This window comes from Chelonoidis abingdonii, chromosome 1 (genome assembly GCF_003597395.2).
Source record: "Chelonoidis abingdonii isolate Lonesome George chromosome 1, CheloAbing_2.0, whole genome shotgun sequence".
Taxonomy (NCBI): Eukaryota; Metazoa; Chordata; order Testudines; family Testudinidae; genus Chelonoidis; species Chelonoidis abingdonii.
The window spans coordinates 322656302-322670212 of NC_133769.1; the positions used below are offsets into that span (position 1 = coordinate 322656302).

Sequence of the window (13911 nt, forward strand, 5' to 3'; positions counted from 1 at the left end):
AGGACAGACACTGGAAACTATTCAGAGGTGGAGATGAAGAAAGAATAGAAACATGGATACAAGGCTGTCATTTTTTTCATTCATACTTCTCTCTTAAGAGGCAGACAACATCCTTTCAATCTGGACTGACTGAGCTAAAAATACAGAAGAATGCTATTAGTAGAGGTGTTTGAAAAAGGGGATGAATTTTAATTTTTTTTTGGCAACAAATTCATCGCTGCTTTGTCTAAAATCAGTATTTAGAAAATTTAGCAACTCTAGTTATTCTATTTACTTCCTACATATGTGATATCTTTCTGATTATTCTTGATATCCTCTGTATAAAGTATGTAGTCTGCAATCCTGGATTGCCATTTCTAGAATAAGTGTAGGAAACATTGGGTCCAAGTCTTATTTTGCTGCTAAATGCTTTAACCCTAATCTAGTCTACCAAACAATTTAAATCCTCCTCCTCCTTTCAGGATTTTTCTCTAGATGTACTGAATCATTATAAGCACAACCAGAAAAATAATCTGAATTAGAATTTGCACAGGAATTGAGTTAGTATAGAAGATTACACTTCATACACTGTCAAGTATCAGAGGGGTAGCTGTGTTAGTCTGGATCTGTAAAAGCAGCAAAGAGTCCTGTGGCACCTTATAGACTAACAGACGTTTTGGAGCATGAGCTTTTGTGGGTGAATACCCACTTCGTCATTGCATCCGACGAAGTGGGTATTCACCCACGAAAGGTCATGCTCCAAAATGTCTGTTAGTCTATAAGGTGCCACAGGACTCTGCTGCTTTTACTTCATACACTATCAAATTCAATATTAATGTCAATGAGAAGAAGTACACCTGAATTAATACCAACAGTGACAAATATAAAACAATTGCTGAACAATGTTAATCCTCTGATATTATAATCCCAATATATATCATCAAAAAGGATCTGCAGCTGTACCACAAAATATGTAGGCGTAATACCTTGCTTGCTGGTAGGTAAATATCTCTGACTGAAACTGCAGAATTTTCTACTATAACTACTATCTTTGAGAAGCAAGAGGAAAAGAAGAAATTGTTAGCATTCAAATTCCCTCGTCTGAAAAAGACACTGAATGATGGTCTAACATTAGACCAACAACTGAGTTTAGTGTAGACAGCAGTTCACATTGTTCTGCTGCTCTCCTCTCTGAGCAGGTAAGTACAAGACTCTCTACAGTGTTTAGACAGCAAGACTGTTGGCCCCTGCACAAGACTGGAACACATAAGACAGAGCTATGGGACAATAAACTGAACAAGAATATCAGCAGGCCGTTGGGTGGCTGAGGTAGGATTGCCCAGCACAGTAATTAAACATTTTATTCATACTAAATCTATCATTTTGGGAGAAATTAAGGTATCAGCATGTCAGAGAATAAAATTTAATGTAGGAACCTTGTTGGGACCATAAATCTTTACACAGCTGTTTAAATCTAGAAGATTTAAAAAGGACTTGAATTTATTGAACAGATTTTGATTTGTTGAGAAAATAAAAGGGAGAAAAGGTTGGAAACCTATAATATTTATTTTGGAACATCAGGTTTCCCAGCTACACACAAGGTAAGAGATATCGGGGCCCACCTACAAAAGAGTCACCCAATTTGCCCCCCACCAGAGAGAGAGAGAGAGAGAGAGAGAGAGAGAGAGAGAGAGAGAGAGGTGATAGTAATAGTAGCTGGTCTTTACAAACCAAATGGTCTGGTGACATCAAAAGTCATTTGGACTTACTTTCTGCAGGGAGATAATACACGTTATATTCTGGCCTAATTGCTTTTTATGAAGATGGAGCTTAACTGTTTTGTTTGAAAGAACTGGAATGCTATTGTGTTAAACATATTGTAATAATCTCTCTTTATAAATTTACGTAGGACAAACAAGGTAATGATTACATTTATGTTTAAACAGAAAATAGGCAACGATTAAAAATTTGAATTAGGGAAAATCAATTATAAAATTTTGAAAAAGTAACAACTGGGTAAAAAAATGAAATACACAATAAGGTAAACTTTACAAAATAGAAAATTAGGAAAGTTAACAAAAGTTATATAGGTAAGGGACCCTGTCCTCTCCATTACAATCCTTACACACAGCAAGCCTTTGTCTCCCTAATGTCTGTGCCTCCACATCGTTCCCTCTCTAGCGCCTCTTCTCATCTGACTTTTCCATTCTCCTCAATGTCCCTTCTCCCCTTCTTTCATTTTCCTACACCCTTGTTTATTTTAACTCCCCTATCCTGCCATAATCCTCATCCCACCTCTATCCTATAAAAAAAGTAAAATACAAAGATGAAGTGTAACAATCACCAGCTTGATCATTTTTGTTACATCTTTCCCCAATCTGTCATCTGTTTGAGTCTTTTATTATTTGCTCTTGAGAACAGAGACTGCATCTTGGTACAGTATGTCGCATAGCGTTTAGCGTGATAGGTTGCAGAGTCTGATTAGAAATAAAATAATTATCTGATTCCATAAGAACATCAATATCTTAAAAATGGGAATTTATTGCTTGATTCAAATAGAGCAAATGTCTTTCCCGTCAAAGTTCCACTAACTACAGAAATGGCCATATGCATTTAAAATTGGATTTAGTGTTTTCACTAGGGAACCCACAGAGTGAAAGAGGGTTTTCTAAAACTCACATTATAATCTCACTTAAGTGCTTCAAATAGAAGAGTCAGGGCAATTTATTGTTTTACTGTCTACAAAATAAGTTTAATAAATTGAATATAAAGTAAGTTTTGTCATATCTAAAGCTTCCTAAAACTAGAATGGGTCATTTTGTTTATTTCTATGCTATTAAGTTCACAGATAAATAAATATTCCCTTCAGTTACGTCAAACTAAGCATTTTTTCACTTCTGCATTTACAAACTGCAAAGCAAAATTCATCATGTGCAAAGCACAATTAAATCTGTTAGCAGTAAGTGAATATCCCACCTACAGAAGTACACAACTACTCTATCTGGGTAAAATATGGAGGGACTGGAGCAGGGGTTGGGGGCAAATCAATATCACTGTGATATAAACAGAGTATAGTTATTTCAGGGAAAATCCAGTGATTAATTTATATCTATGTACTGGAAAATCTATACACTGAATATAGGAATTTTCAACACTTTTTTGGAAATCATTTTTATTTCAGTACCCAATTGAAGTGAAAGGTTCTTAAGTCACTATAAAGGGAGCAATTTGCCACTATATCACCATACTGGACTTGCTGCTAAAAATAGAATGAAATATAGGAAATTTACCTTACAACTGAAATGAACACAAAATTTAAGATTTTCCACAGTCTATCTGTCAAAAGTCTGGTGTTACTTTAACACTAGTTTAACTGTTCTTCAGTTAACCACTCTTTCAAAAATACCACTGAACTTGCATTTATTCTAATCCTGAAGTGCATTTTCTGTGTTCAAGAATTAAAACATACAACAGAGCAGAAAATTTAACAATTTATACACTTCCCAAAGAACTATCTAAAATGACTAGGAATTACTCACTGCGGTTAATTATAAAAAAATACACAGAAGAGTGTATTTTAAAAAATCTGGCCAACGTTTCTGGCAAGGGAAGAAGACCCCTATGCCTATGATTAGCCCTGGAAAGAGATTTGAGTTGCACAGCCCTCGTGCAGACTCTAAACATTCAAGGGGGAGTGCTCCTACCCATCCAGCAAGACATTTTTTCTAGAACAGTGTTTCTCAAATGGGGGTTGCCGCTTGTGTAGGGAAAGCCCCTGGTGAGCCAGGCGGGTTTGTTTACCTGCCCCGTCCACAGGTCTGGCCGATCGTGGCTCCGGTTCCCATTGTCCACGGTTCGCCACTCCAGGCCAATGGGAGCTGCTGAAGCGGCGAGGACCGAGGGACTTACTGGCCGCCGCTTCCAGCAGCCCCCATTGGCCTGCAGCAGCGAACCGTGGCCAGTGGGAGACGCGATCGGCCAGACTTGCGAACAAGGCAGGTAAACAAACCGGCCTGGCCCACCAGGGGCTTTCCCTGCACAAGCAGCGACCCCAGTTTGAGAAACACTTTTCTAGAAGATTCTGGAATATCAGCATCCCCATTGTACATATCTTACACATGAGGAAACACAGAGGCAATTCTCAAAGTACACTGTCATATCTGTGCTGTCTGACTAACAGCTCGAGCCCTTCAACACTAATGACATGCATGGAGCCACAGCCATCATTCTGGATAACTCAGAGCTGTGCCTGTGGCTAACAGACCAGGGTCCTCCTCTCTATCCTGATGCAGCATGTGCAGTCTTCTCCAACAGATTTATTCACCAGAGCAATGTCCTTTGTTAATTTGGGATAGTAGTCCAACTAAAGGAGAATTTTAATTAAGCAAGATCTACAGCATTAACAAAATATACATATTTTGGACATGCACTCCTGGTAGATTGAACTCGATGTTTAGTGCACTACATTAGTTTCATTTTCCTATGAATTTCCTTTAGTTTAAAAGCATTCTTCAGCATGATATTATACAGTACCATGGTAAATGCCTTAGGTGCCAACTCTGTGGGTGCTCTGGGACTCGCACTCATGGGAAAAAAATAGTGGGTGCTCAGCACCCACCAGTCACAGCTGTTTGGCAGCTGGGGGAGGGCAAAGAGTAGCTAGTGCCAGGGGCTTGGGGAAGGGGATGGGAAGAGGTAGAGGGAGGGTGGGGCCTCGGGGAAACAGGCAGAGCAGGGGCATGGCAGGGGTGGAACATTTTCAGAGAAAAATAAAAGTCAGTGGTAAATGACATTTTAAAAGGTAATGTTTTCATGCTAGAAACTGAAAGAAGAGCGCACATGAAAGTCACAGCATTTATATTAACCAAATTACCACAAGAGAAAAAAAAAACAGTGCTAGCACACTTTATGTAAATTGCTTGAAATAAGCTTACCAGACAGTTGTTTCCATTTGACTGTCATTTAGTTGTCGATTGTCTAACTGGGCAAAGAGAGGAAAAAGAACCTGAATCCCTCCAATTGAATGAATTGCACTGTGAATTGAGTGGGTTACTATAGCTTTCACATCCTATATTAAAAAAACAAAAAAAGTTTCTCAATGTTAGTTTGTATTTGCCATTATCACATTTTACCATAAACATCTAATATTTGAAAACTAGTTACCAATGGCACTTCAAAGACAAACAATTTACTATGCTTTTTATTTTCTGTCAATTTAGTCTAAATGCTATAAAGATAATTTCTCTTCATAACTTCAAGCCATCCAAATATGTAAACAAACACCACAAAGTTATGTTTCACACAAAGTCTACACAGGTAACACAGACCCTAAGGTTCCTGAGGACATTTTGCCACAAAAGCCCTAAAAATTAGAGCTGTCAAGCAGTTAAAAAATTCAAGTACAATCAATGGAACTGTTAAACAATATTAGAATACTATTTATTTAAATATTTTTGATGTTTTCTACATTTTCAAATTTATTGATATTAATCACAACATAAAATACAAAGTATACAGTGCTCACTTTATATTTTTATTACAAATATGTGCTCTAAAAAACAAAAGAAATAGTATTTCAATTTATCTCATAAAAGTACAGTAGTGCAATCTCTATTATGAAAGATGAACTTACAATTTTTGTTTATGTACAAAAAACTGCATTAAAAATAAAATAAACAAAACTTTAGAGCCTACTTAGTCCTATTTCTTGTTCAGCCAATCGTTCAGAGAAACAAGTTTGTTTACATTTGTGGGACATAATGCTGGTCGCTTCTTGTTTACAATGTCACTTGAAAATAAGAGCAGGTGATCGCATGGCACTGCTGTAGCTGGTGTCACAAGATATTTACATGCCAGATGGACTAAATATTCCTATGTCCCTTCATGCTTCAGGCACCATTCCAGAGGACGTGTCCATGCTGATGATGGGTTCTGCTCAAAAACAATCCAAAGCAGAGCAGACTGACGCATGTTCATTTTTATCATTTGAGTCAGATGCCACCAGCAGCCAGCTGATTTTCCGTTGTTGGTAGTTCGGGTTCTGTAGTTTCCCCATCAGAGTGCTGCTCTTTTAAGACATCTGACAGCATGCTCCACACCTCATCCCTCTCAGATTTTGGAAGGCACTTCAGATTCTTAAACCTTAGGTCAAGTGCAGTAGCTATCTTTAGAAATCTCACATTCATACCTTCTTTCCATTTTGTCAAATCTGCAGTGAAAGCGTTCTTAAAATGAACAACATATGCTAAATCACCATCTGAGACTACTATAACATGGAAGATGTAGCAGAATGTAGCAGAAAGAGAGCAGGGGACATTGATCTCCTTGGGGGAGAACTGTGTCACAAACTGAATTAATGCATTTTTTTTTTTTTAACAAGTGTCATATGCATGGAAGCATGTCCTCTGTAATGGTGGCTGAAGCATGAAAGGGCATAAGAATGTTAGCATATTTGGCACATAAATACCTTGCAATGCCAGCTACAAAAAATCCCATATGAACGCCTGTTCTCGCTTTCAGGTGACATAGTAAATAAGAAGTGGGCAGCATTATCTCCCATAAATGTGTTTGTCTTAGCAATTGACTGTACAAGAAGTAGGGCTGAGTGGACTTGTAGGGTCTAAAGTGTTACATTGTTTTGTTTTTGAGTGTACTTATGTAACAAAAAAATCTACATTTGTAAGTTACACTGTCACAGTAAAGACATTGCACTACAGTACTTGCATGAGGTGAATTGAAAAATACTATTTCTTTTATCATTTTACAGTGTTAATATTTGTAATAAAAATAATATAAAGTGAGCAGTGCACACTTTGTAATCTGTGTTGAAATTGAAATCAATATATTTGAAAATGTAGAAAAACATCCAAAATATTTAATAAATTTAAACTGGTATTGTATTGTTTAACAGTGCGATTAAAACTACAATTAATCGTGATTAGTTTTTTTGAATTAATTGTGAGAGTTAACTGTGATTAATGCGCAGCCACATTAAAAATGCTTTAACCATAGAATGCTTTAGTTGGTCAACTTTAATGTTAAACTAGACCTATTCAAACTTCTTGGTTTCATTACCTATTTTGCTCAAAATGACTGGGCTGGAAAATAAGGCAAGCATTAAACTGATATCCCTCAACATATAATTTGACAAACTATTGTTCATTGTGTAATACGCATTACTTTACTGCATCATTAATAATTTTGGCTCAAGAAAACAAGTGAAAAAGTAGCTAGGTGAGAATGATAGCTACTCATTTAAAAACAAACAAATGTTAATCTAGAACTAAAGCAATGCTAAATGAAAACAGCAACGGCAGCAGCATACTATATCATCATACAAGATGTAGATTGGACAGAGATTGCAGAATTTTTGTGTTAGCAGAGTTTGGCCTAAACACAAGATATTTCTGGAGAAGTATAGTTACATACGTCGTGCTAAACAATGCACCTCAAACAATTAATAGGTTATATAGTTGATAATGGCCATATAAGCGACAGTGTTTGCTGTCCTTCATGCTGAAGGAAAGATACAGAAATGTCAGCCAGTACAAAGGAAGGGAAATCCATGGGTTAAATGGAGAAAATGACAGCCTCAGTCAGATGAGGTGTCAAAGGGGCTAATGGACACCTAGGAAAGACTACACACACTAAAAGATGATAACAATACTAATTAGAAACAGACCCTCAATCACACTTTGGCAGCCTGTAAGCTCCATTAACAAAAACATGAAAATAAAGAACCAATATAAACAAACCTGAAGCATAAGAGCATGTGGAGAGTGTACGAAAATTGAAGGGTTTTCCTTTGGTGAGGATTCAAGGCATAGTTGAGCATCAGTAGCCTTAGCATTGTAAGTAAAAGCAATACTACTTGCAAGTTTCCCATCATATAGAACTTGTTTGTGGTGCTCAGCCAGATGAATATCACTCTCAGATTTAAATTTGAAAGTACTCTGGGGAAAAAAAAAGTGACTTGAAACGTGCATATTTTAAATGAATAATAAAAATGTATGTCACATGATCTGTTTATTGTATTATATGAAGGAAGGGCAGGCAAGCAATACAGAATCTATCATTAAACTATATTTCGTATTTTCTGCTGTTGTTGAAATGTTTTCATATATTTAAGCCACAAATATATACTTGAATTTTATTACCATTAGTAATGTAAAACTGGGAGCGGACAGGAAATCATTTTTTCAACCTAAAAGAACAAATCAAAGTATTTACTACATACTACTATTAGCATGTCATTTTGTTCATTTATCTGGTATGATTTATTCTTCTAGGCAGCAGCATTAATGTTTTAACAGGTTGCAATTAATCTATGTTTCAGAAAATGCATCACAAAAAGCAGATATAAGTCTATTAATATTAACAGTAATACAGTATACACCTTCCAAGGTACAGGATATTTCAATTATTCCACATTTTATTTAGGATAAAAAAAGTTTAATGATCTAGAAATTATTTGAATTATTTGTTCTTTATTTGTGAATCTTTTTTTCCAAACTAAACTCTTACTTTGCTATCCTGGCAATCCATGTTAAACAAAGATAATTTTTCAGTGACACCATTCAGAATTGTCAAAGATATTAAAAACTGTTTACATGCTGTATGGGTTCTTATGAAAATCTGTTGAAACCATATATTTTTAATCTTGCTTCTTTGACTTTTTACTAATTACATTACATGTTTACCAAGTCCAAAGAAAATATTTTAATGGAAGAGTTTATACATGCATACTTCCCAGGGCTTCTACCAATATCTTTTTGATATAATGGAAAGGGGTTTTACAAAACAGCATGCATCCCATGCTTCATTAACTAACAGACCGTAACACATTCCAAGGAGCTACCGATGTGAAAACACTTACAACAATAAAAAACACAAAAACAAAAAAACAACCCTCCCGCCCGCAATTTTCCAAATGCCAGATTTCAAGAACAATGATTTTCAAAGTTAAGGGAAGACTGGAAATCTGTATTACTCTTAAATATATTGTGATTCTTATTTGATTCAAAATCATGTTTTCTGGCAACACTGTCAAACTGACCAAGCATGAAGAGATACATCCATTTCCTTCTGCAACAAGCTGTCAGCTTTACTTGACTTACTACTTTAGCATGCTATAATCATTTGACAGCTGCGGAAGGCAACTAGTGGTAAAACACAGTATCCATAAAAATAAACCAAAGCTGTTAGAAATTATTACCATTAAAGTAATGAAGTTTGAATTTCAATGTAATGATTTCTAAAATCATCATTAAATAATTTGTTCTGAAGGCTAATCAAATTCACAATGCTCAAACTGCATATAACCAACCACATTTCAAAATGTGCAACATTTTTATCATTTTCTGTCCTCCTCAACTTCTCCCACTTACACTCTCACCAGCGCTCCCACCCAGTGTTGTATGTAATAATTACATCAGGGGACTGGTGGCATGCTATCCAAATCCACTGATGTCCAGGCTAGTAGCAAACAAAGACAATTTGTAAGAGGCTCCTTGCCCCCTCCCCACAAATTATGTTTTCTTACAAATATACAGCTACTCTTCACGTAATGCAGCTAGTTTTTGCTGATAATGCTACTTAGACTTCACTTAACAGTTAATAAGCATAGTTATATTACCTCACAAACATCTGCCTGAGAAAAAGGGAGTATGTCTTTTTAAAAAATGGGACAATTTCTTTAAATGTACAGATAATTAAAGTATTCTATTTGTTGCCCCTCCCCCAGTGTCAAAAGTAGTGGTTTACATATTGAGCAAATCTACATTTGCCTTTTTGTTGATTTCAAAAAAAAATTTGCATTCCAGCTTTTGACATGTTTTTATGTTGTACCACGATCTGAAATCTCTTCCAATATAGAAAAAAAAATGCCATACCCTTGTGTTTTTTTCAGGAGCAAAAACCCATTTAATATATATTTTTTTAAGATACTTTGCCAAATTTCTAAGTTTTGCAACTATAAGCATGGCAGACCGTTTCATATTATTTGACCCTTCCATTTTGGTAGCACTTAGAGGCCTAAATCAGGTGGATTTAGACAAAGAAAAATAGCAAAACTCTACATCATTTTTGTCACTAAGTGGTTATAGACTTTTAACATAACTCTTGAAAGTAATTTCAGTAGCTTCTTGTTACTTTAATATTTACTGCTTCTGAGCATTAGGAAATTTGTTATCCAGTTCAAAGTTTACCAGAAATCTAAACTTCTAACCACTTCAATCTTATATCATTGAATAATGGAAACACAAAAGCAATTTAAACTGAAATTACAAGAAACATTTTGACTTACTACTTGAGGGGAAATAAGGGCTCAACCAGGGAGAGGAAAGTAGGAAAGATAGGGATGACAGATCAAGGAAAGAAGCCCTGTGTTCACACAGCTAGTCTTATTTTAAAACAAGCCCTCTGATAACCTTGTTAAAATACTACTAAATGAAAAGGTGAGTTTTATTTTGTTTTTAAATTAAATACTTACCTGCTGAGAAAAAAAACAAATTAAAAGGAATGATTGAGGATGAGTAGAGAGGAAAAGCATGATTGTCCAAAATTTTAGGATCTTCCAACCCATTTGGACTTTTTCATTATATTGGACCCAGAGACCAGAATGATTTAGTTAGATCAAGCGTGAACATTCCCTATTACTGTTTGCAGCAAGTTCTATGAACATTTTATTCAGAATTCAGTGCCGTGAATTTCAAAAAGGTTTAGGTTCAAACAAACCCATGTTATTAATAAATTTAATATCTGTGCTGCCTACTGGTTTACAATGTTTACACTGGTTCAAAAGTAAATTAAATGTTCTAGATCACTGCCTGAAAGCCAGACACACACAAGCTAGATCTCTCTCTTTCACTTTGTCAGGCTTCTGACAACTACAGACAGAAAGCTTTTGCCTGAAGGAAGTGATCATAACCTGGAGCTTCCATAAGATCCACAGTCGCAATCATCAAGGTAGAGAAAGAAATGCAGTAAATGTTTGTAACATAACAATACTTTGTTACTTATATTGATTGTTAGTATCATGAGGGAAGAGACTCACTGTAGCACTGACGTCCCACTTGATAAGGCAACTCCCATCTTTTCATGTGCTATAATATTTATACTGCTTTCTGTATTTTTCATTCCATGCATCTGATAAAGTGGGTTTTAGCCCACAAAAACTTATGCCCAATACATTTGTTAGTTTCTAAGGTGCCACAGGGAATCCTTGTTTTGTATGCACACAGAAAACACTCTGAGTACTTATACTGCACTAGAGCAAATGGCATAAATCTGTGAAGTTGGCTCATGGAGAGCTTCCATGTCTTCACACGGTGTGGCCCTTTCCCTATACTTGCAGAGAGAGCTGTTGTCATGTTGGTTTCCATTCACGCTATTTGGGCTGAATTAAAAAGAAAAGCATAGACACGGACATTTAAACCTTTTAAAAGGTAAAAGGTAAATTTAATAGGATAGCATTATTTTCTTAAAATATCCCACACTGTAGCATTGTTGATCCTGCTCGGAAAAGGTTAAATGGGGTCCACCATCTCACACAAGCCAAAAAGATGCCACCAGCAGCAGGGTGATTTTCCATTTTTAGTGGTTTGGGTTCTGTAGTTTCCCCATCGGAGTGTTGCTCTTTTAAGACATCTGACAGCATGCTCCACACCTCATCCCTCTCATTCAGTAATTAATTCTTGTGGAAACAAGAGGTGGGAATGGCTCCATGAGAAAAGAGGATGGAGGGTCTGTACCCTGCCGGAGGTTGTACCCCACTTTTTGGCAAAACTGTGCATTTTTCCAGTTGATCAGTTGCCAAGAGCAAACGGGACAAATGTCTAGTTTTGCCAAAAGAGTCAGGACGGCAGGGACAGCACTTAAAAAAGAAGGATTGTTCCACCCAAAACGGGATATATGGTCACCCTACCAATGATCTATAAGACATATAGGATTGAGAATAATATGGTGTTACTGAGATTCAATTATTTAGGGATGTTGATACCAACACTGTATTTTCTGTATATATATATTAAACATTTTGGTATTAATCATTAACAGATAAATGTTCAGAATTGAGCAGCCTTTTATTTGAGCATCTCCATCACTGTTTCGAAAACTGGCCTTAATTCTGAATCACAGGCCTGGTCTACACTATGAGTTTATCTCAAATTTAACAGCGTTAAATCAAATTAACCCTGCACCCATCCACACAACAAAGCCCTTTACTTCGATATAAAGGGCTCTTAATATCGAATTCTGTACTCCTCCCCGACAAGGGGAGTAGCGCTGAAATTAGTATTGCCATTCAAAATTAGGGTTAGTGTGGCCACAATTCGACACTATTGGCCTCTGGGAGCTATCCCACAGTGCACCATTGTGACCGCTCTGGACAGCAATCTGAACTCGGATACACTGGCCAGGTAGACAGGAAAAGCCCCGCGAACTTTTGAATTTCATTTCCTGTTTGCCCAGTGTGGAGGACTGATCAGCACAGGTGACCATGCCGTCCCAGAATCAAAAAAGAGCTCCGGCATGGACCGTACGGGAGATACCGAATCTGTTCTCTGTATGGGGAGATGAATCTGTTCTATCAGAACTCCATTCCAAAAGACAAAATGCCAAAACATTTGAAAAAATCTCCAAGGCCATGATGGACAGAGGCCACAACAGGGGCTCAACACAGTGCTGCGTGAAACTTAAGGAGCTGAGACAAGCTTACAGAAAGCCAAAGAATCAAATGGACACTCACAGAGGGAGGGGCGACTGATGACTGTAGCTATCCCACAGTTCCCACACTCCCGAAAACCATTGAATTCTGGGCTGAGCTCCCAAAGCCTGAAGGGTCAAAAATATGTCGGGTGGTCAGGGTACATGTTGTCCACCTCCCGCTCCTGTGAAAGCAACAAAAATCGTTTCTCGCCTTTTTTCAATATCACTGAATGTCTACTGGATGCTGCTGGCAGACGCGGTGCTTGCAGCGCTACACAGCAGTATCCCATTGCCTTGCCTTGCGGACAGCAGACGGTACAGTATGACTGATATCGTCATTGTCATCCGTGGGTGCTCTGGCTGGCTCGCACGGTCAGCCGGTTGCCCGGGCAAAAAAGGGAATGACTCAGGTCATTCTCTTCTTTAAGTTTTGTCTGATGGAGATTCAGTCGTGCCTGGAATATCATGGCAGCCAGAGGCTTCTGCTCAGGCTGCTCTCCAGTCAGCAGCACTGCGCGTCATGCCTACCCCAGCCTTCCCTTACTACTGGGGCTCACAATCAGATACTTAGACCTTTATATTTTGCTGAAATAAAAAAATTAAGTCTCCATTTAAAACTGTCCCACCCCACGTATCCTGGGACATTTTGTATTTACCAGTGTCCAACACAAAGGCCCACAGACAAATGGAGATTCAGTCCTGCCTGTGTTTCTATCCTAGTGCTTGTCACAGATTCCATTTCAGCTTACAGGCTGAGCAAGTGCCAACCACACCTTCCCCTCACCCACTTTGATCTCTGCTTGAAATAAACTCAGTGTTGTTTCTTATTCATCCATTATTATTTCATCACACAAATGGGGGAAACTGCCATGGTAGCCCAGGAAGGGTAGGGAGGAAGAGAAGGCATGGGTAGGGTTTGTTGCAGGGCCCACCCCTAGAATGCATGCAGCTCACATTCAGCGGGATGTCTCGGCTCTGACCCAGAGCAGCTATTGCCTCTCCGGTTCTTAGTAGGCTTGCCTGATATTTCTTGGCAGGACTGACTCTTTATTAGACAAAACTTAAAGGAGAGAACGACCAGGTGAGTCATTCCATTTTCGTCCCAGCGCCCCTGACCGACCTCACCGAGGCCAGCCAAGAGCACCCATGACAGCAGCCGACAGTACAGTATAGCTGGTAACCATCTTTGCAAACTTGCAAAAGGCAAGGGTATGCTGCTGTGTAGCA

The 13911-nt window shown here is 37.8% G+C and overlaps 1 protein-coding gene across 10 annotated transcripts in view; it reads right to left on the minus strand.

Annotated features, from left to right (window-relative positions):
* NBEA (neurobeachin) overlaps positions 1-13911 on the minus strand; it is an 862398-nt gene that overhangs the window by 630080 nt on the left and 218407 nt on the right. For all 10 annotated transcript variants that reach the window (XM_075061639.1, XM_075061640.1, XM_075061634.1 and 7 more), the window contains exons 9-10: positions 7734-7931; positions 4914-5047 (exon numbers count right to left, since the gene is read on the minus strand). In XM_075061639.1, the coding sequence (XP_074917740.1) occupies positions 4914-5047; positions 7734-7931 (332 nt within the window). The remainder of the gene's footprint in view (positions 1-4913; positions 5048-7733; positions 7932-13911) is intronic.